This window comes from Pelophylax lessonae, assembly GCF_965119305.1.
Source record: "Pelophylax lessonae genome assembly, chromosome: 3".
Taxonomy (NCBI): Eukaryota; Metazoa; Chordata; class Amphibia; order Anura; family Ranidae; genus Pelophylax; species Pelophylax lessonae.
This window is the reverse complement of record NC_138770.1, coordinates 285,984,554-286,008,669: the sequence shown is the minus strand read 5'-3', so window position 1 is coordinate 286,008,669 and position 24,116 is coordinate 285,984,554. Positions and strand designations below refer to the sequence as shown.

At 47.2% G+C, this 24,116-nt stretch overlaps 1 protein-coding gene across 23 annotated transcripts in view; it reads left to right on the top strand.

Moving 5' to 3' along the window:
• The window catches only part of DLG1 (discs large MAGUK scaffold protein 1), an 818,929-nt gene that overhangs the window by 434,307 nt on the left and 360,506 nt on the right, over nt 1-24,116 (top strand). For all 23 annotated transcript variants that reach the window (XM_082251441.1, XM_082251439.1, XM_082251438.1 and 20 more), the window contains one exon: nt 20,120-20,289. In XM_082251441.1, the coding sequence (XP_082107567.1) occupies nt 20,120-20,289 (170 nt within the window). The remainder of the gene's footprint in view (nt 1-20,119; nt 20,290-24,116) is intronic.

Genomic DNA, 24,116 nt, shown 5'->3' with positions numbered 1-24,116 from the left:
ACGACAGTGCCCCTAGGAATGGGGACGAGCCCAATTGTCTAAAGACTTGAAGCTGTGTTCGTCCGTGAACAAAAGAGAAAACTGAATTTTTGTCTTGCCTTAAAAGCTTTTTCTCTGAGGTTCACTGACGGACACAGCACCCGCCCCTCTGTTGGGGTTGCGTTATGTCTTCTGACACTGCTTGTTACAAGCTGGAGTCCTACAGCAGGAAGTGATGGTATACCCTCTGGGACTGCCCCAGGGGCGTAACCAAAAAGGTTTGTCTAGTCCTAGACCTGGTGAACTGCATCCCAAACTAGTTAGTGTGACGTTGGAGGATCTGGGTTGGGTATAGGACTGGTATCCATTTTCTTAAAATTTTCTTTCTCTATCGCTCATTGACAGACGTAGTCCTCGGTGATTCAACACCCTCGGGCTATGCTGCCCTCTACAGGAGTAGGACTAGACAGGAAAGAAAATGTTCTGGCCACACCCTAGGGGCAGTCCCAGAGGGTATATCCTCTCACTTCCTGCTCTAGCAAATCAGTTTTTTTTTTCTGTCTAGTTAGGAGTAAGGACCTAGATACCTTGCTGGGATCTTCGGTCCTGGCAGGATTTTTTTCTTAGAAAAGATTTTTTAGACAGCTTTTTTTCTCCAGTGTTCCTGTGAGATCTTCAAGCAAGAAAGCTGAACTGGGCGACGGGCTGGATGTTGAGATCCAGTGGTCACCCCAGTTCAGCCTACGAGCGCGTGCAGGCCATAGCTCCGCGCTGGGTCGGCCGCGACATAGTCCCACTGGACGGGGACTGACCCTGCGAGTTAAACGTCTCGCTGAAACGCCAAAGACCATGAGTCACGGCGTCCGTATTGGTCAACAGCCCTCCTACCTCGGTGGAGAGGGGTACTGTCAGGAGTTGGCGCCCGCCTGGTTCCGGTATGGTGAGTAAAATGTTCCCCCTTTCCCCCTGACGGGTCTTGTGGTGAACGCGGGCCCCTCTCTGTAATGGTAAGGATGGGTTCCCCTCTATCCTATAACATGTCACAGATCCCCCTAATTGAGTGTGATTTTTGTGTACAAGAAGCCAGGAGGCTTGGTTTTGGAGCTGACAATCTAATTGTAAAAATGTGAAAATGATTGTAGTCAGTGGCAGTACTAGAACTTTACTGTGATAGTATAAGGTATCCTACCTGTCAGAAGCCACAGGGCGATGTCTATACATGTATACTGCATCCCAGATCATTCCTCCAGCTAGCAGATGCCTCCCGACGGCCACGGACCGCCGACCACGCTGACCACCATGAGGGTGAAGGGTTGTGAGGCCGAGATCCTTCTGCAGACATGCCGCTATTCTGTGCAGGCCGCCGCCATTGTCTGGTAGATCGCACGAGGCCGCCATTTTGGTGTAGCCTCGTGTCTCCAGCATGGGGGCGGCCATGTTTGAGGTGACTCAAACACCTCGTGGAGCCAGGGGGAGGCGCCGGCAGGCGTGTTAAGGGGCGGAGCCGCCTCCTTTACCCAGGAAATAGGGCCAAAGACTTCCTGTCTGTAACAGGACAGCACTGAGCAAGCTGATGAAAACTTCTGTGCATCAGGGATGAGCCTTGGGGTCTCTCTCTCTCTCTCTCTCTCTCTCTCTCTGTGGGGTCCAAAAAGGCAGGTAACACTGAGGGGCGCTGTTGCGACTGGGGGACACAAAAAAAAAAAAAAAAAAAAGTTTCTTACTTTGTCATTTTTTGTCGCTGGCAAGTGTCTTGTATAATCATTGACCCTGCCGCATAGGTATCCCCACCTGATCCCCTCAAAGTGGCCGCAGGACCCTCCAGTACCCCACTTGTTTTTAATGCATTATCGGCAGTTTTGGAGTCTTTGGTATCCCGGGTGGAGGTGGCCTGTCAGGGACGGGGGTCAAGTAGCGACCCCCGCCTACCCCTATTGTTTATCAGATACTTCAGATACGGATTCGGAGCTGGTCAATGCAGTTGCAGGTCCCTCCTAGGGGGCTGTTGTCTCAGGTAATATCTCCTCAGCAGTGAGGAGCACGTTTCTGCCTCCGCCATAGCACAAGAGTGGTGGATGCACTAGTTGTGTCCATCCGGGAAACCTTTAGTCTTGAGGTTACACCGGCAGAGGTAGCTGTGACTGAGATTCCTTTTTGATACGTGTTAGCCTACCAAAAGGGCGAAGGATTTTCCTTTACCCAAATGGGGTCGTTTTGAAACGAACCCCTGTTATTTCCAAACGCATGGCTAGGTGCTATCCGTTTGAGGAATTCCTCTTTATAGGATAGACGGTACCACCTGCTGTCTTGCCACAGACTGTTAGGATAAAAGGACCTCGTAACTAACGAGGACCTTCCTTTTCTGCTCATAAAGAGTTGTTCGTTCCGCGAGGGCGGGCGATAAGGCGAAACCCTCCAAAGCCCCTTTAGAGGGGTTTCAAAGGGCGCTGGTCGGCTAAACAAAGAGTCCGGCTCAGCCAAGCCTTAAGAATATAGCCTGATGCGCCCCTACCCATCTCTGGGGTGGGGGGGGTTGTCTTCACCGGTTTCTGGAGGACACAGGATCGAGTTTCGATCACTTCCACCGGTGCGATTCTTCCCTTCTAACATTGAACGGTTTCAGGGGTTCTATTCAAACCTATTCACAATGCCCAGGAAAGAGGGCAAGGTGCGTCCAAATCTGGACTTGGGAAGAAATAGAGTCCATCCGTACAGTGGTGGCCTCCCTGCATCAGGGGGATTTCCTGGCGTCCATAGACATTTAGGAGGCCTATCTTTATATCCCCATCATCGCAGGACATCAGCGTTTTTTCGCTTTCCCAAAGATCATCCCTGGTTCCCACCAGGAGACTGAACTATCTGGGCCTAAGGTTGGATACATCCTGGGCAAGAGAGTTTCTCCTTGCGGAGAAACTCCAGAAGGTTCAGTCAACGATTCGGATGTTGCTGTCCGTCAATTGGCTGGGACTGATGGTGGCCTTCTTAGAGGCAGTACCGTATACCCAGTCTCATACCCGAATTCTCCTGAAGGAGATTCTTTTTTAATGGAATCAGAATTCCGATTCCCTGGACAATCGGATCCGGTTGAGCGAGCGCACCAGGAAGTCTCCGATGCTCAACCAGGGGAAGTCATTTCTTCCGATAGTATCCAGATTACCAATAGGGTATCGGAACTGAGAGCGATCAGATTTTGTCTGATTTACTGGATCGAGCAGCTCTAGAGCAGCCCCATTCGGATCCAATCGCAGATGGCCTCTTCATCCAGAGGTTTTTCACTAGCTGTCCCTTCATTGGGACATCCCGGATGTGGATCTGTTGGCACCTTGGCTCAACAGGAAGGTGCGGAGGTTTGTAGCTCGCACCGCGATCCTCTAGCGGACGCAGCAGAAACGCTAATCGCCCCGTGGGGGCAGTATCAGCTACGGCATGCCTTCCATCCTCTCAAGTTGCTGCGGGAACTTCTTCGCAGGATAGAGGTGGAGGGAATTCCAGTTATTCTGGAAATTCCGGACTGACCTCGTCGAGCCTGGTACGCCGACTTGGTGAGGCTAGTCGCGGACGCTCCTTGGAGACTTCCTCTCAGGGAGGATTTGCGGTCTCAGGGACCGATCTTCCATCTTGCTTTACAGTCGCTGGCTTAATGGCCTGGCCATTGAGACCCAGGTACTGAAGGACAAGGGAGTGTCAGCTTCAGTTATTCCTACCTCCAGTTAAAGCAAGGAAAGCGACTTCCAGCACATGGAAGTCTTATATTGCGTGGGGTGAATCTATTGGATTTCCCCCACATACCTATTCGGTGACCCGAATTTTGGTCTGTCTGCAACAAGGGGTTGAGCAGAAACTATCCTTGAGCACGATCAAGGGTCAGGTTTTCGGCGTTAGCAATCTTCTTTCAAGAAACCTTTGGCTAATCATTCCTTGGGCTAAATTTCATCCAGGGGGTGCGACATCTGGCTCTGACAGTGCACGCACCCTTACCGCCTGGGATCTTAATTTAGTGTGGTCGGTTCTTCAGAAACTTCTCTTTGAAGATATTAGGGAGATTCCCTTGCTTACATTATCCCAGAAGGTGGCCTTCTTGGTGGCCGTTACTTCTGCACGCAGGGTGTCAGAACTGGCTGCATTATCTTGTCGTTCCCCAGATCTGGTGGTTCATAGGGATAAGGTGGTTCTTCTTCCGAATCCATCCTTCCTTCCTAAAGTGGTTTTCGTAAGACGGACTCACTTTTTGTGATCACGGATAGCCCTTGAAGGGGATTGCCTGTGTCTGCCACGACCATATCTAGATGGATCAGTCAGACGGGGGTACAGGCTTATTCTATTAAGGGTCGGAATCCTCAGTTTCCTGTTAGGGCGCACTTCACTCGAGCGCTCAGTACTTCCTGGGCCTATCGCCATCAGGCGTCAGTGGTCCAGGTATGTAAGGCTGCCACCTGGTCGTCGGTACATACCTTTACAAACTTTTATAAGATTGATGTGATGGCATCGGCGGATGCCTCATTTGGCCGCAAGGTTTTGCAGGCCGCAATTTGAGGAGACCGGTGGTCTACCTCGGGGGTTTTTTTCTGTTGAAAAATTTCTGTTGAGTCTCATCATTAAGGATGAGCATTGTAAACTTCTAGTTGGCACCGGTTGGGCCTTCTAGATTGGATTTGATTTCCAATTTCCCACCCCTCATTTGTGGTACTGCTTTGGGACGTCCCGAGGGTGTTGAATCACCGAGGACTACGTCTGTCAATGAGCGATAGAGAAAAATGGATTTTTGTAAAATCTTACCGTAAAATCCTTTTCTCTTAGCTCATTGACAGACGTAGTACCCGCCTCTCTGTTTTTGAGTTGGGTTGGGTTAAATTCTCTAAACACTGCTTTGTGACATAACTGATATAAAGGATTTTACGGTAAGATTTTACAAAAATCCATTTTTATGTGGTTTTGTTTTTTATTCTGGTTATTGAATGTTCTTTTGGAACTCGTGAGTGGCATGGGAATATTGCCACTAAACTGGTCATTACTGCATTTTTTAATTTCGTCAATACTTGTCTGTTGACTATTCATTTACATTATTGTACACTCCCTACTATAGTCATATGTTGTACGAATGTATTTTTGAATTGAAACAAGATCACTATAAATTAATATATTTTTTACTGTGTAGTGGCTTAAAAATACTCCTTTTTGATTAAAAAAAAAAAAAATAGCTCTTATTGGCAATGTCTGTTTCGGGTTGCTGTCCTGCTGTATAATACATTTGAGGCCAATCACATGCCTCCCTGATGGTATTGCATGATTGGGAAAATATCTGCCTGTAGTTCTCAGCATTGATGACACCATTGATTCTTTTGATTCTGAATCTCTAAATCCACTTGCAAAAATGCAGCCCCAAACTTGCAAGGAACCTTCACCGTGCTTCACTGTTGCCTGCAGACACTCATTATTGTACCACTCTCCAGCCCCTCGTGAAATAGCTGTCTCCTGCTACATCTAAATATTTCAAGTTTAACTCCTCTGTCTAGAGCACCTGCTGCCATTTTTCTGCACCCCAGTTCCTATGTTTTTGTGCATAGTTGAGTCGCTTAGTCTGGTTTTCATGTCTGAAGTATTTCTTTTTGGCTGCAATTCTATAATGAGGACCATTTCTGGCCAGACTTCTCTGTGCAGTTGATTGGTGTACCTGGGTCCCACTGGTTTCTGCTAGTTCTGTGCTGATGGCACTGCTGGATGACTTCCAGTGTCAAAGGGGGGTAAGCATGATGTGTCTTCATTTGCTGTATTAAGTTACCTTGACCAACCAGTGCTTCTACAGTCCTCAACAATGCTTGTTTCTATTTGCTTATGCAAAAGAGCTTAAAGAACACATCTTGAATCCCCAGTCTGCCTAAAATCTTTGCCTGGGAGATACCTTGCTGATGAAGTATACCTACCTTGCGTCTTGATGCTGTGCTCAGTCTTGCCATGGTGTATGACCTGTGACATGAAACTTTCTCCTACAACCTCACCTTTTAGTAGCAGAGTTTGGCTGTTCCCCTCGCAGTTTTAAACCTCCTACACAGCTGTTTGTTTCAGGTAATGACTTTGCTTCAACCTACAGTGGGCACCCCAGGTAAAAATTTGTATTAATGTGCATAAAGAAGCCAAGGAAAGATGGAAAAATCTCCAAAAGGCATCAAATTACAGATTAGACATTCTTATAATATGTTAACAAAAGTTAGATTTTGTTTCCATCATTTACACTTTCAAAATAACAGAAAACAAAAAAATGGCGTCTGCAAAAGTTTGGGTACCCAGCAGAGTTAATATCTTGTACTGCACCCTTTGGCAAGTATCACAGCTTGTGAACGCTTTTTGTAGCCAGCCAAGAGTCTTTCAATTCTTGTTTGAGGTATCTTTGCCCATTCTTCCTTACAAAAGTCTTCCAGTTCTTTTAGATTTCTGGGATGTCTGTCACGCACTGCTCTTTTAAGGTCTATCCATAGATTTTCAATTATGTTGAGGTCAGGAGATTGTGAAGGCCATGGCAAAACCTTCAGTTTACGCCTCTTGATGTAATCCCCCCGTGGATTTTGAGGTGTGTTTAGGATCATTATCCATTTGTAGGAGCCATCCTCTCTAACCTCAGCTTTTTCACAGGTGGCATCAAGTTGCCATCCAAAATTTGCTGAAATTTTATTGAATCCATTTTTCCTTCTACTCGTGAGATGTTCCCTGTGCCATTGGCTGCAATACAACCCCAAAGCATGATTGATCCACCCCCATGCTTAACAGTTGGACAAAGGTTCTTTTCATTAAATTCTGTGCCCCTTCTTCTCCAAACGTACCTTTGCTCATTCCTGCCAAAAAGTTCAATTTTAACCTCATCGGTCCACAGAACTTGTTTCCAAAATGCATCAGGCTTGTCTATATGTTCATTTGCAAAGTTCAAACACTGATTTTTGTGGTGAGGACGTAGAAGAGGTTTTCTTCTGATGATTCTTCCATGAAGACCATATTTGTACAAGTATCTCTTTATAGTGGAATAGTGTACCACATCTCCAGTGTCTGCCAGATCTTTCTGGAGGGATCGTGCAGTCAAACGTCGGTTTTGAATTGTTTTTCTCACAATCCTGCGAGCTGTTCTGTCTGATATTTTTGTTGGTCTTCCAGATCTTGCTTTAACTTCCACTTTTCCTGATGACTGCCATTTCATAATTACATTCCGAACAGAGGATATTGACATCTGAAAACGCTTTGCTATCTTCTTCTAGCCTTCAACTTTTTTCAGTTTTCTAGACAACTGCTTAGAAGATCCCATGGTGCTGATTGTTGGGGCAAGGTCAGATGAGTCTGGGCATTTAAAACCTTTGAGATTGGCATCACCTGGTCTTCCCAGACAATGATTGAGAACAATCCATGACACTGGCAGGTCTCAGCCTTGCAAAGGGGGCAGTGCATGCTATAGATTCTGCAGGGTGCCCAAACTTTTGCCGACACCATTTTTTTGTTTTCTGTAATTTTGAAAGTGTCGATGGAAATAAAATCTAACTTTTGTTGACATATTATAAGAATGTCTAATCTGTAATTTGATGCCTTTTGGAGATTTTTCCATCTTTCCTTGGCTTCTTTATGCACATTAATACAAATTTTTACCTGGGGTGCCCAAACTTTCGATCCCCACTGTATGTATGAAATTGATGATCATACACCTGACTTTAATCCTACATAATCCCTGACTTTGAACAAGTGTAAGAATTGACACTGGTTTGAAGCAAAAGTGTAGTCGCAGCAATTATTAATTTCGATTTTTCTGTTCACTCAGTTTGCATTTTGTAAATTGATAAGAATTAAATAAAATATATATTTCTCTATCGTTCATTGACAAACACAGCTCCATATTCTTCATGACCATTGGGTTATGCTGCCCCCTACAGGAGTAGGACACTAGGCAGAAAAAACTTTACCATGCCTATGGGGCAGTCCCTGCAGGCACACACACACACACACACACACACACACACACACACACACACACTCTCTTCTATAGCCTTCAGTTTGTTTCTGCCTAGTTTAGGAGTAGTTAGGAGTAGGACCTAGTTCCCGGCTGGGACTTCGGTCTTAGCTTGTTCTTTTATTTTTAACGGGAACCTTTGTTAAAAATACATTTTTTTTTTTTTTTAGCTAGTCAAGTTCCTGAGAGAACTGCAAATAACAGCCAGCCTGGTTTTCGGACTGGATATCCTAGATCCTTAAGGTCTCCCAGCTAGCATGCTCAGGTTATAGCCCAGAGCTAGGCTGCGCCACGACAGAGCCCCAAAGACAGGGGCTGGCCCACGAGTGAAAAACCTCGCCGGGTACGCACACGACCTGGTTCGGCCTGAGTCGCAGCGTACCCCTTGGCCATCAACACCCCCACCCAGAGTGGAGAGGCAGTCTGTCCGGAATGGTGCCAACCCAATATCATTGGTACGGTGAGTAAGTGTCCCCTCATAACCCTTGCAGTCTCGGGGTGAACGTGGGCCCCTCGGGCAAGTCTGACCCTCGGGTACTCCTCATTTCCCATGGCATCTTGGTAGGTGCCAGGCTCCCCCAAGGCCTCCGTCTTCACCAGTCATAGAGGTACCTACCTCAGTCAGCGTCGGGGGTCCTCGGGGGTGGACGTGCCAAGGCCACTATGTGGCCGCGCTTGGGGGGGGGGGGTTTATCCTGGTGGGGGTCCCTGCCGGGGACCCCCCAATTCAACACATCTTTTGGACCCCTTAGGGGATCCTGGAGACCGCATAGCGCACCGTGGGGGGCTGCCATTTTCCTGTATAATTCTCCTGCCTTATTAAAAGTTTTTCCCCATTGAAATGCATGGGCGGCCATTTTTTTGTGGTTTCCCTATAGAAATGCATTGAGCTGCCATTTTCTTGGAGTCTGCGATTGCTGGACAACAGGGAGCAGCTAGGCCTTTACTCTAGTGATGACCCAGGTATTTTCTCTTCCTGTGAAGATCGTTTTTTCACCATGACAAACCGATCCTGTTCTCTTCCATATCGAATGGTGGTATGTCTATTGGGGTCCCTGTAGGTCTCTCACCCTGCTGTCTGCAGTGCTGGTGGCTGTGGCTTGTAGTTCCGCTGCTGCAATGGTGTGGGTCAGTTTATTGCAGTTTTCTTAACTTCCCGCCTGCCCACTGCCAAATGATGGCGGAGCAGTACCGCTATTGTTCTGGGACTCCGTCTTAGGACGGCGCACCAGAAAAGCCTCTCTCGCGCGCCTGCGGGCGCAGTGCGGCAGTCGTGGCCACGCCGTGTTGCTAGGACATGGTGTGACCCCGATCTTGGTAAAGAGCCAATGACTTGTCCAATCACAGCCGGTCACATGTAAATGAGGAAGTGCTGTTTATCGGCTCTCCTTGCCTTACTCTCTGAGTGTGTGGTGAGGAGAGCCGATCAGCAGCTCCTCCTCAAAGGGGAACCTAGAAAAGGTAATCCGGGCAATAATCATCAGTGCCCTGATTACAGAAATGTTAAAAAACAGTGCCCACAGTGTTGCCAGTCAGTGCCTGCTCATCTGTGCCGCCTGTCAGTGCCACCTATCAGTGCGGCATATTAGTACCTCCTCTTCAGTGCCCATCAGTGCCGCCTCATCAGGGCACATCAGTGAAGGAGAAAACTTACTTATTTTCACATTAAATATATATACATTTTATATTTTTTTTAATTTTCTGTATTTTTTTTTTTTTGTAAGAAATACAAATCCCAGTGGTAATTAAATGCCACCAAAAGAAAGCTCTATTTGTGTGGAAAAAAAATGATAAAAATTTAATTTGGGTACAGTGTAGCATGACCCGGCAATTGTCATTCAAAATGTGACAGCGCTGAAAATTGGCCTGGGCAGGAAGGGGGTGAAAGTGCACTGTACTGAAGTAGTAAAGTGACACTGCACTATTCCAGGGTTCATTTGGAGTCCCAGGAACAAATTTCACCTACAGATCCCCTCCTTGCTGTTGCGGGGCCCTCCGGGTCGCATCCCCTGTCTGCTTTAACGGCAGTTTTGGAAAACCTGGTGTCAAAAGTTGATATGATTATCAAAAATACCATTATCAAAAATAATAAAAAGCGCCCTACGCCCTCCCCTGTATCCTCAGATTCTGAGGTAGATATGGCCGCCGTGGATGCATGTCACCCTGAGGGATCTGTGTCATCGCACTCGAATGGCGAGAACGATATATCCTCGTCTAAAGCTGTGTGGGAAAGCGCGCTGGTGGAAGCACTCAGTGTCAGTGCAGGAAACTTTAAAAAGGTGAATGATTCTGCAGCGTCATAGACGCAGGTGTTTTTTTTTTTGGCACATGCAAATCCCAGATGTCAGGCAAGGTTTTCCCTTGTCCCAAACTTTTTGACAAAATTGTCAACGAACGTTGGGGGCACATAAAACAAATGTTAGTGGTGCCAAAGCATTTTTAAATGGCGCTACCCCTTCGTGGACTCGGTGTAAACGAGATGGATGCACTACCATCGAAGGTGGACCACCTGGTTTCCAGGCTGAACAAATCTACTGTGGTCCTGGTTGAAGAGTTCCCAGTCTTTACAGACCTGGATAGAGGGATTGAGTCTTTGAGCCCTTACCTAAGATGGCGCCCGATCGGCAGCAAGGCAGTATACATGACATGGCTGCTGCCCACACACAGAGCCCAGTGACCTGCCCTCACCTAAAATGGCGGCCACGCTAAAACAGCGCCAAACGAAGCGTACACACGAGGTCTGCCTACCACAGGGGACCCTAGGGAGACCCCACACCGCTATGGAGCCCCTCCCAAAACCCCCCAGGTAACACAAGTACCTCACACAGCGCCCCTTAGCAGGGCCAGGGAGGGAGGGAAACAACAACAAGCCAGCCAGATGGGGATCCCACAGAGACCACCAGCCCTGCCATCCCCTAAGAGTGGGCCCACAAACCCCCCAAATGTCCCCAGGGAAAAGGGGGCATCAGTACTCACCAGTCCAGGGAAGTGGGCACCGCTCTGATACGGGAGACATTCCTAAGTGGGGGTGCCGTCAGCCAAGGAGGGATGCTGGCAACACGCGGGCCTTCCGGTTTGAGACACCCTCAGCGAAGACGCAGCTCCGCAGGTTAGCCCCCATTCCGAGGGGCACTGTCGTTGCAAAGCCTGGGCGCACCAGTAACCTGCGACGCTCGTTGGGGCCCAGCTCTGCAGTCACTTGTAGTCCTCCAGGAAAAAGTCCCTGACTAACTAGTGATAGTGAGAGAAATAAAAACCTATTTTCAGAAAAAAAATACATATTGTCAGAAAAAAACAGAAAAACCGGGACACTGGGTCCCGGCCAGGAAGAGCTAGCCTACTCCTACGCTAGGCAGCATAAAGCGGAGGACCAGTTGTGACTGAATCAGGGATAATGGCTGGGGACAGCCCCCTAGAGGTCTGTCTAAGTATAGAAAATTTTTGTATTAACATTTCTATCTGCCTAGCTTACTCCTGCAGAGGGCGCCATTACCCATTAGTGAAGGCTTTTATGGATCGGCGGCGACTGTCAGAGGACTCAGAGAAAATAATTTTACGGTAAGTAAGCTGCGGTACCCCCCTTGGTCTGTCTGCCCTGGCGGCAGCCCTGCAGTCACTTGTGTCAAAGGTTGATGTGGCCCTGCAAAGGCAGCCTAGCGAGAAGCGCCCCCCCCCCCCCCCCCTCACCACCACCACCTTCACCTGTATCCTGTATCTGAGGTGGATTTGGCCACCGCAGACACGAGTCAGCTGCGCATGAAAAGCAATGGTGCATTGATTGTCAGAGCGGGAAACTTTAAAGTTGGAGGACTCAGCTAATGCAGAGTCGGTGACACCGGTGCAGCTTGGCACCTGCAGATCTTCAAAGGGGACTAAGGTGTTCCCCGTTCCTGCCTATTTTCACGAGATTGTCACTAGTCAATGGGCTTTCCCGAAACGCATGGTTGGAATACCTAAGCGTTTTGCTGGGAGATATTCCTTTGGAGAAGTCTCTCCTAAAGAAACAAACGATTCCACTGTCGGTGGACTCGGGTTTCCAGGCCACACTCTTGCCAGTGAAGAATTATCCATCCTTTAGGGATTCTGTGGACAAGAGAGCTGAGGCTTTGGTCCGTTTCCTTTTCACCTTGGCAGGTTCCATGTTGAGGCCGGTGTTTGCTATCACCTTGGTATCCCAGACCTTAACTGAATAGGCAAACATTTTACTCCAGGATCTGGAAGGGTGCCAACACCCTCCTGAGCTGGCGGAGCTGGCAGATCAGTTGATCCGGGGCTACAGTAAATTTGTGATGCATCTTTGGATGCGTCCCCCTTGGCTGGCAGGGTATCTGTGACGGCCGTGATTCTTCGCCGCATGATTTGGTTGAAGTACTGGTTGGCTGACCAGGCTTCTAAAAAGGTGCAGACTGATCTACCTTTTGTGTAGGTGACCGTTTGTTCAGCGCCTCTATGAAGGAGATCATTTGGGGCCTTACTGGAGGTAAAAGCACATTACTTCCGCAGATTGCTAGGGGCAAAGAACCTCGTAAGCGTGGTCCTTTTTCCTCTGCTCACAAGCAGGCTCTTTCGTTTGTCTGGATCGCAGGAAGAAAATATTTGAGACCCTGGTATAGTAAGTCAAAAACTTGCACTTCTGGTTCTGCAGACAAACCATTTCCCAGCCCGAAGGAGCACCCTCACCCGCTTCTGGGTTGGGGGGGGAACGTCTTCTCTTCTTTCCAGTCCGATGGACTTTGCTCATTCAGGACAAATGGGATCACGAGTTGATTCGGTTCGGCTACAAGATCAATTTTCGGTCCTTGCCTCCGGCAAGGTTCTTTCCGTCCAACTTAACGCCTGCCTCACAATCGGCTGCAGGGCCTATATGTTGCAGTGCAGGACCTGTTAGCACAAGGAGTCATTGTGCCGGTTCCAGAGTCTGAACGTTTTTCAAGGTTTTTATTCAAATCTGTTTACCGTTCCCAGGAGGGAAGGCAAGGTTTGCCCGATCTTGGACCTCAAGGCTCTGAACCACTTTGTGCGAGTTCAGAAATTTTGGACGGAATCCATCCGCACGGTAGGGGCTTCCCTTCATCAAGGGGATTTTCTAGCTTCTATCAATCTCGAGGACTCTTGCCTTCATATTGCAATATATGTCGGGCATCAGCGTTTTTTTCGTTTTGCCATGGGCAAGGAGCATTATCAATTCGTGATGTTAACTTTTTGGTCTCGCTTCTACTCCTCGGGTGTTCACAAAGGTTTTGGCCCCGGTGTTGGCCTTGATTTGGCAGAAGCGGATCGCAGTACAGTAAAACCTTGGTTTGAGAGTAACTTGGTTTAAGAGCGCTTTGCAAGACAAGCAAAATTTTCAAATAAATTTTGACTTGGTTTACAAGCGATGTCTTGATATACAAGTAGCCTCAAGTCACAGCTGAGTATAAAAGAGAAGAGAGGCGCCTCTAAGTGTAGCAATATGGTTACATTTAATGAAGGTACAACATTTAGCAACTCACATAGTTGATGATTGGAACAGGCACATCTAAGGATGCAGGCATCAGGGGTAAAGCTGTCCACATAGGACCATCCTCCGCATCGCCATCTACGTCATCCCTTCCATTTTGCCCCTCGCTTTCAGATCGCTTTACTGCAGGGTGGTCTTCCTGGTCAGGATTACAGACTGGCAGCCGGCGGTGCAGAAGATAGTCTATGTGGACAGCTTTACCCCGGATGCCTGCGTACTTAGATGTGCCTGTTTTATTCATCAACCTTGTGAGTTGCTAAATATTGCACCTTCATTAAATGGAACCATATTGCTACACTTAGAGGCGCCTCTCTTCTCTTTGGTACTCTGTAGCTCCTGCTGGATTTTGCTTCTAATACCGTTGTGGAAGCGGCTATTTGTGGATGGACATTTTATGGTTATATAACCTATCGCAATGCTATAATCTTTTTATATGGACTATAAATTGAAGGATTTATGAATAAATGGTTGTGGAACGAATCATCTGAGTTTCCATTATTTCTTATGGGGAAATTTGCTTTGATATAAGAGTGCTTTGGATTACAAGCATGCTTCCGGAACGAATTATGCTCGCAATCCAAGGTTTAACTGTACTAGTTTTCCTGGACGATCTGCTTCTGCATGCAGAGTTTTTTTCCGCTCTAGAAGTCGACTTGGACATTACTGTGCAGGCTCTACAGGAGTTCGGATGGACACTGAATTTTCAGTAAATCGGTTTTGACTCCGTCCACCAAGCTAGAGTACGTGGGTCTGAAGCTGGATTCAGCTTTGGCCTGGGAGTTTTTCACAGGTGAAACTTCGATATGGCTCTTGTTGTCCAACTGTCGGTCGTCGCTGTGGACTTGCATGCAAGTGCTGGGTCTGATGGTTTCCACCTTCGAGGCGGTTCCTTTTGCTCAGTTATATAGCAGACCTCTGCAAAGAGATTCTGGCTTAATGGAACAAGGATCTGCTGTCGTTGGACGATCTGATCCTATTGATTCAGGGTACGAGGGGGTCTCTGATATGGTGGCTCCACTCCCCGGTGCTTCGCCTGGGAAAATCCTTTCTTCCCCTGTATTAGACAGTGATTTCTATGGATGCTAATCTGTCCGGGTGGGGAGGTGCCTTGGGAGTATACACGGCCCAAGGTGTTTGGACTGGAGAGAGTCAAGTCTGCCGATCAACATACTGGAGATTCAGGCAATAGACTGTCTCAGTGAATGGATTGTCTGCAAGGATGCAGAGTGAGGATACAATCGGACAATGCTATGGCGGTGGCATATGTCAATCAAGGGGGCACAAGGAATGCCCTGGGGGTCTGGGAAGTAGCCGACATTGAGGTGGGCAGAACTAGGGGGTAGAGAATTGGCAAGCGGACTATCTCAGTCGGCAGACGTTGGCTCAGGGAGAATGGTCTCTTCACCCGGAGGTGTTTCATCAGCTGTGTCTCTGGTGGGGGGACCCCTATGTGGACCTGTTGGCCTCTCGTCTCAACTGGAAGGTGCAGGGGTTTGTGACAATGTCTTGGGATGTTGCAGATGCCCTGGTGGCTCCTTGGGGTCAGTATTGTCTGGTTTTACCCATTTCCTCCAATTCAACTTCTGTCGAGACTGCTATGCAGAATCAAGGTAGAAGGGATTCCAGTCATTCTGGTGACACCAGAATGGCCTTGCCGGTCTTAGTACAGAGGACTGGTGAGGCTGGTAGCAGACCTCCCTTGGAAACTTCCTCTCAACTTCCTCTCAGGGAAGATCTTCTGTCTTAGGGACCAATCTTCCATTCTGCTTTACAGTCGCTAGCTTTAACGGCTTGGCTATTGAAAGCCAGGTGCTGAAGGACAGAATGCTGTCGGAGTCGGTGATTCCTACTCTGTTAAAGGCTAGAAAATCTACTTCCAGGAAGGTTTATCATCGAGTTTGGAAGGCGTACATTACTTGAGGGGGGAAGGGGGGGGGGGGTTCTCCCTGTTTCTCCCTGTTTCTTTTCTGTGTCCCGCCTGTTGGAATTTCTACAACTAGGTGTAGATCAATGTTTGGTTTTGGGCACAATCATAGGCCAGATTTCCGCTTTGGCCATATTTTTCCAAAGGCCGTTGGCTGTGAAGTCCTTAGTTCACACTTTTGTGCAGGGAGTTTGCCATCTGGCTTCTCCGGTGAGATCCCTGGGATCTCAATTTGGTACCGTCGGTACTTCAAAAGCTCCCTTTGTGAACTTCCTTTGCTTACTCTGTCGCAGAAGGTGACCTTTTTGGCTGCTGCTACATCTGCGTGTAGGGTGTCGTAGTTCCCTGCGTTGTCCTGTCGGTGACCTCTCTAAACTAGTAACCTGTAGTAAAGGCCTTTAAAGCGTCGCCTATGAAGATTTTTAAGCACCTTATTTTTCCATCTGTCCACGGTCGGATTCAATTTTGTGACATAAAAATTTGCAGCACCCATCATTTTATTTTATAGGGCCTCTGCTAAAAAAAAAAAAAATAAAATAAATATATATATATATATATATATATATATATATATATATATACACAGGGCTTGACAAACCCCGGGCGCCAGGTCGCATTGGCGACTAGAATTAGCGTCCTGGCACCTGGGGTGCCCTGCAGGAGGTGTCCTGTCCCTTTTGCGCCCCCCCAACCACTCCCCGAGTGCACAGACTACCGCGCCATCTGATAATTGAGGTTTTCTTCAGTGAGAGAATGGGGAACTGGCGCCCTCTTGTGGTGGCCGGGAGTTTGACAAGCAGTAACCAATGGCTGTTTCCCCTGCCTGTCCTCAATGACTGTCCATCTCCTTCCCCAAGAGGAGATGAGAGGGAAGTTTTTACAGGCTTCATCTCCCTGTCCACTTACCTTTGCTTAAAAGGTAAGTGGACAGGGAGTGTGTTTATTAATTATTATTTTATTTTTTTAAATTATAAAAAAAAAAAAAAATTATATAGTATAATAATTATTATAATTTACCTTGTCGCCATGCCACAGCTGAAGGCCCCTTTCACACGGGCTGTCTGATCAGGTTCGCCTGTCAGTTTTTCAGGCAGACCTGATCGGACCCTTCAGTCTCCTCTATGGAGCAGTAATCTGCCGCAATCTGATCCTGTCTGCCAAAAGCAGACGGATGGTGGTTCTATTTTCTATCCATCCCGTGGATCGGATCAGATGGCATCGGATGGAAACAGACAGACAGTCTGTTTCCATCCGATTGCGCTATAGAGGAGAGTGGGGTTCTAGTCATCTTTAAGTGTAAATTTAGTACGTTATTTTTTGGAAATAAAGCTAGGTTGGTTGTTAAAAAAAAAAAAAAAACTGGCTCCTAACTTTTTTAGTTGGCTCCTAGATTTCAGGAAAATTTGTCAAGCCCTGTATATGTATGTATGTGTATATATGTATATGTATATGTATATATATATATATATATATATATATATTTTTTTAATACTGCGAGGGGGAGGGGACTATCAAACCATATCTAAAACGTATGTTACTGCTGACCATAGCCTCTGAACTGCCTAATTTACCCTGCTGGAGAAAGTGGGAAGCAGAACTAAACTGAACATTCTTGACAGAGCGACAAACGATGATCAGTCTAGCCCTAGGGACATCAGTATGTACCAGGATCCAAGAGACCAACTTTAAAATCTTAACTTGGTACTACACCCCAAGCTCTTTACATACATTCTTTCCTTAAACATCTAATAGTTGTTGGAATATATGGAGTTGCTCCATATATTATGGCCATGTCACAAACTGACACACTTCTAGAAAAAGGTCAAAAGGATCATCCAGAAATTCACGGAACATGTGATACCAGACAACCCAGCCTTCTTCCTATTGCATATCTCGGATATTCCAACCCGTTCATACAAGTCCATTATCCGGCATATGACAAACGCCGCTAAAGCATGCATACCCCTATGCTGGAAAAAAACGGTAGCACACTGGCTCTAAAAAATTAAATCAATTAAAAGAAAATCAAAGCCCTTATTCTGACAGCCCAGCACAAAAAGAAAAACAATCCAAAAGATGGAGACTTTGGAACCTATTCATAGTATCCGCAGAAGGGATGGGCCTACTTAGCACATAAGCATTCCAGACTGCCTACCATTAAGAAATCATTCAGACCACCTATCATAGAGGTTACAGATGGGACAGTACGGTAATACCTCCCCCCCCACTTTTTTTTTTTCCTTTCCCACCAATCCTCCTTCCATCCTTTTACTCATCCCCGCTATTCCTCTCTATTCCCCCTTGCCCTCTCGCCCTTTTACTTGCCTGAACTATAAAAAGGTCAAGAGTGGGTGCCTCACATCTAACCTAACTATGATATTCTTTCACCTGGTTGTACAACAAGTATTATATCTGTTAACTTCAATGTGTGGAGGATAATGTGTTTCTGTTTTGATGTACCCATTCTATGTAACTTAATAAAGTTTAGATTTGAAAAGAAAAAAATTATATAACATTTTTGGGGTTCTAAGTAATTTATAAGCAAAAAAGTTGATTTTTACATGTAGGAGCGAAGTGTCAGAATTGGCCCGAATGGCAAGTAGTTAAATCTTAGCTTTACATTTCCAGAGACCGCTTGACTCAGTCTTAGTTAAGGCCTTCGTACAGGGTCTCCTTCAACATTGTCCCTCTTGTATGTTCCCCAGTAAATTCTTGGGACCTTGATCTGGTTCTGTCTGTCCTTTAAACTGAACTCCAGCCCTCTGCAAGGGTTAACTGCTAATTTATAGGGAACTTGCTACAGCACTTTTACTTGCCCAATCTTCTGCTTCCGCAGGCTCCTCTGCACTACTAGACTGGTCTCTGCAGCCTCTTCTCCCTAATGATCCCCAGGTTAAGGCTTTTTGTTAACGGGACCAGCACAGGGACTATATACATTGGATGCGAGGACTCCGAGCTAAACTGCTTTTCTGATCCCTAGACATAAACAAGCAGGGTCTCCTTCAACATTGTCCCTCTTGTATGTTCCCCAGTAAATTCTTGGGACCTTGATCTGGTTCTGTCTGTCCTTTAAAGCTGAACTCCAGCCCTCTGCAAGGGTTAACTGCTAATTTATAGGGAACTTGCTACAGCACTTTTACTTGCCCAATCTTCTGCTTCCGCAGGCTCCTCTGCACTACTAGACTGGTCTCTGCAGCCTCTTCTCCCTAATGATCCCCAGGTTAAGGCTTTTTGTTAACGGGACCAGCACAGGGACTATATACATTGGATGCGAGGACTCCGAGCTAAACTGCTTTTCTGATCCCTAGACATAAACAAGCAGTAACCCCTTCCAATGTGGGAGTGTGGCTCTGTCAAGGGAGGTGTTTTAGAACTTCTGAACCAATCAGAGATATTCCCCTACCTATTCTTAGTCTTAAGGTTGCCTTTCCCACCCTGATCACTTCTGCAAGGCGTGTTTCTGAGCTGGGGAGCTTAACCTGTAAAGAATCCTTTCTTGTCCTACGTAAGGACAAAGCATTTGGGGCCCAAATCCTCTTTTCTTCCCTCCACCTTAACCAGAACATTGTTCTACCATCTTTGTCGTCCATTTAAACATCCTAAACATTCTAGATGGATTTGACTGCTGTACAGGACACCAAGGGTGGGTCCTTGACAGGTGCTATGTGGCACGATATTTGGCTTGTGGTCCCTATTTAGGGAGAAAGGTCGGTGTATTCAGGGGTCTCACCCGTACAGGATGAGGGATTCTGGGACAGTTGGACAAAAGGGAGGACTGACTCAGTCACATATCACGCTTGTGGAATGACGACAAACTACAAAACTAAGATACTTAAAAATCTCCTTAGATGACGCTTTAACATTTTTTACAGCTTACCAGTTTAGAGTTACAGTTGCTCTATGATAACCATAAAGCATGACAGGTCCCTCTTTATGGAGAGACCTGGAGTAAGACCCCAGATCTATCCTTTACCCTTGAAAGCATCAGATAAAAAAAAAAAAATTTAAATCTGATGCTTTCCTCAAAAAAATAAATGGATAAAATAAAAACATTGTTTACAGTCACACAAAATCAGAAGTGACATCATGACATCTCTACCGGCCTTCTAGATCATAGAGGTAAGGAGAGACCAGATTGTCTCGCCTTACCTCTATGGCCAGTTGCGCAAACCGTCAGATCGTTTCTCTGGCTCACCGGTGAGAATGGTAAGCCCTAGAAACATCGGCAAGCAGTGGGGATGACCCCTCCTCCTGCTGATTTTAAAAATGCAATCCAGCAGCTAATCGGCAGGTCGGATCGCTTTTAGTGAAAAGAGAATTGACTGCTAAAAATAAAGTAATCCCTGCTGCTTACCCGCAGCAAGAGTAAACCAATAAAACAAAAACCCACCTGCCTGAAATTGCACGTCTTGGGTGTTTGCCGATATGATATGCACATCCCTGTGTGTATGAGAAGACCGTGTGTGATTTTGTCAGGTGAGGCATCATTGATGATCAGTATCTAAAGAGGGAAACTTAGTTCACATTGTGTGCTTGTCTTTAGAGTTTTGTACATTTTGTGTCTTTAAGACATTGATTGTAAATTAGGATCCACAGTATCCGGTGTAGAAAACTGTTGTATTAAACCTGAATCATATGCACTTTTACGTTTGACATGTCGTCAGTGTAAACTGTACGTTCGCTAGCCTGGATTAAATCATTACCTTTCTTAAAATATCCATTGCTGTCTCCTCAGGGTTAATGACTGTATATTACGGGTGAATGATGTGGATGTACATGATGTGACACACAGCAAAGCCGTTGAGGCATTAAAGGATGCAGGATCCATTGTACGATTATATGTCAGAAGAAGAAAGCCGATCACAGAGAAAATAATGGAAATAAAGCTTGTTAAAGGGCCTAAAGGTGAGTAAGGGGCAAAGCTAACCTTGTGTTATGCTAAACAATGGTCTGTCAGGAGTCTTAAGTCAGCAATAATCCACTTACTATACATGTCATGCTACGCATACTAAATACATCACTTCTTAAGCTTTTCTTTTTAGGGCCTTGTTTAGCCTTTGGTTGATGATATGCAGCAGACTGTTTAACAATCCTTGTGTTGGCAACAAAGCTAAGATGGCTGTATAGATCTTTTTAGCCTGTATTCTTTTTTGTATGTGATAGAGATATATATATATATACACACACACACACACACACACACACACACACACACACACACACACTCAGATGCATACATCTTTCCACTTGTATTTTGGCACTCTAGCAAGTTTCCCTGTAACTGGGTTGTGGACACAAGTTACACTTTAGCACTCTGATAAGGTTGCCAGGCAACAAAAAGAAAAGCGCATTGCAGAACATGACAATTCAGAGTAGATGGAAGGACTCTTCATTGACAGTTTTAGGTGGGTGCTATCAGAATAACATATAAGTAGGCTACCCAAGCTATGGCCTTCCATTTGATAAAATAAATTGTATACAATTGTGTTTTTCCCACTTGTATGTTTTTAAGTCTGTGTTTTTCATTCGTTTAACAGTTCTGCTGAGATTTATGAGGAAATATCAATGATATAGCATTTGGATTGATAAGTTTTGATAATGTATAATGCTGTGCATAATAGCTGGCCAAAAATATACATGATGTTCTATGCATAAGTCAGTTTTCATACCCTGCATGTCATATTCACTTCACCGAAGTCTCCTTCTCCCTTCTGTTTACTTCTTTTGCTGACTTAATACTTTTTTTTTTTTTTTTTATACATTTCTGTTTATTGATTCAAACAAGAAAGAGGACATAACAAAGCGCACGCAGGGCAAGTACAAGCACACAAGAAAAAAACTGTAAAAAACAGTAAACCCCCTTCCCTCCTCTTCCTCCCTCCCCTCCCTCCCTCCCCCCTCTTCGTCCCTCCCCCCTCTTCGTCTCCCCTCTTCGTCCCTCCCCCCTCTTCGTCCCTCCCCCCCTCTTCCTCCCTCCCTCCCTCCCTCCCTCCTCTTCCTCCCCCCCTCCCTCCCCTCCCCCCTCTTCCTCCCTCCCTCCCTCCCCCCTCTTCCTTCCTCCCCTCCCCCCTCTTCCTTCCTTCCTCCCTTCCTCCCCTCCCCCCTCTTCCTTCCTCCCCTCCCCCCTCTTCCTTCCTCCCCCTCCCCCCTCTCTTCCTCCCCCTCCCCCCTCTCTTCCTCCCCTCTCCCCCCTCTTCCTTCCTCCCCTCCCCCCCTTCCTCCCCTCCCCCCCTTCCTCCCCTCCCCCCCTTCCTCCCCTCCCCCCTCTTCCTCCCCTCCCCCCTCTTCCTCTCCTCCCCCCTCCTCCCCTCCCCCCCTCCTCCCCTCCCTCCCCTCCCCTCCCCCCCCTCTTCCTCCCCTCCCTCCCCCCCCTCTTGCTCCCCTCCCTCCTTGCTCCCCTCCCTCTTGCTCCCCTCCCTCTTGCTCCCCTCCCTCTTGCTCCCCCCCCCTCTTGCTCCCCTTCCTCCCCTCCCTTCCCCCCCTCTTGCTCCCCCTCCCTCTTGCTCCCCCTTCCTCCCCTCCCTCCCTCCCCTTCCTCCCTCCCTCCTCCCTCCCTCCCTCCCCCCCTCCTCCCTCCCCCCCTCCCCTCCTCCCCCCCTTCCTCCCTCCCTCCCCCCCTCCCTCCCCCCCCTTCTCCCCTCCCTCCCCCCTCCCTCCCCCCCCCTCTCCCTCCCTTCCTCCCCTCCCTCCCCCCCCCTTTCCTCCCCTCCCTCCCCCCCTCTTCCTTCTCATCCTCCTCCCCTCTGGAGATGGGGAAAGCGAGGATTCAGCCACAAGGGTGCCTGCATCTGGTCCCAAGCTTTGATAGTGGTACACATCGTCCCTGTTAGGGGAAAGTTGACCCCAGGGCCGCAATACAGAAGGAGTCAGACTCTCATACGAGCCCAGCACCGCTGCCTCCAACACTGTGGCAGCATCCCCATCGTCGCTGAGCCAACTGTGTGCAAACACCCCTTGTCCTGCTAGAAAGTACTTATACAAGGGGTCTTAGCTATCTATGTTTTCCACAATATGCTCCTTTCTTTTGTCAGGTGTTGTGTATGACATTGTGCAACCACATCATTCTATTTTACCGATCCGGAGGTTTTCTCCTGGTTCAAGTGATTAATTTTTTTACATGTATTATGCAATAAACTTTATATATTTTTTGAGCAAAATTCTTTTCTTTTTTTTTTTTTTTACTCTTTTCCTATACTTTCTTATACTCCTTCGAAATTCATAATTTGTCTACTCACTGCCCTTAAGAGTCCCACCCAGAGGGTTCCTCCTGTTGTATGTATAAGTCCGGCAGAGCAATAGCCCCTGTCTTCATGGTTCCTGAAGCACCTTTAGGCCTATTCTAGGAGGAGAGTTACCCCAGACAAAGGAGCCCATCAAGCAATGTACCCTACGGAATAAGGAACAGGGGACCTACACAGGGGAATTGCGGAGAAAGTACAAAAAAAGGAAGTATTTTCATTTTTAGAAGGTTTATGCGCTCCAGACAGCGGCAGATTTCTCAACACCACCGTTCTCCGCTTAAGGACATTCAGTAGAGGCAGTAGATTCAAACTAAGATAGTCCGCCACTCACGCAGAAATTCGGACTCCCAGATACGTGAAACTGGCAACCCACTGAAGCATCAGCGTGGCATCAGCCGCAGCCCTGGTACCAGGATCTAGTGCCAGAATGGTGGACTTGTCCCAGTTCACCTTGAGACCAGAGAATTTAGCAAATGTATCCAAAATATTAAAAACTGCCTGCCGGGATCGACCGGGATCGCTCAAAAACAATAACATATCATCAGCGTATAGCGCCAGGCATTCCTTAATGGAGCCAACCTCCAATGTTCTGACCTCCGGGGAAGTACGTAGCGCTATGGCCAACAGCTCTATCATCAAGGAGAATAGAAAGGTCGATAGAGGGCAGCCCTGTCTTGTCCCCCTGCTGACTGTGAAAAAGGGGGAAATCGAAGACCCAATCTTCAAAGCCATTTGGGGTGTGGAATAGAGAAGGGAAATCTACTTGCAGAATTTCGGACCAAACCCCATGCGCCTCAACACCAGCCCCATATAAGTCTAATCCACAGAATCAAAGGTCTTGACTATGTCCAGCGAAACCACCACTCTAGTCCTCAGCCAATTATGCTTAATTTGCAGATTAGTAAACAGGCGGCGGAGGTTCGTATCCGTGGACTTCCCCGGCATAAAGTCCGTCTGATCTATATCCACAAGGGAGGGGAGTACCACCGCCAGCCTGGTAGCCAAGACCTTTGTAAGGATTTTTAAATCCGCCTTAAGCAAGGCTATGGGATGGTAAGAGGAACAGAGTATGGTCCTTGCCCGGTTTGGGCAATAGAATCACACATGCCTCTAACATGGACCGTGGCAGCGCTGCTCTTTCTAAACACTCTGCATAAAGGGACTGGAGTCTGGGCGCCAGCGAATCTGAGTATTGCCAATACCACTCCACCGGGAACCCATCCGGGCCAGGAGATTTATGGGGGGGGGGGGGAGAGAGAGAGAATAGCTGCCTCAATCTCCCGCAGAGTAAGGTCATTCTCGAGCCAGGCCCCATCGTCCTCCTCCAAGACCGACACAGGAAGAACAGAGAGAAGCTGCACTAGCTCCTCCTCGTCATACCCCAAGCAAAGGTGAGTATACCTCGGAATAATATTGAACAAAGGTCTGCATGATCGTGTGAGGGTCCCTGATCAGATCCCCAGTCCGTGATCTAACACAAGGAACACTGAC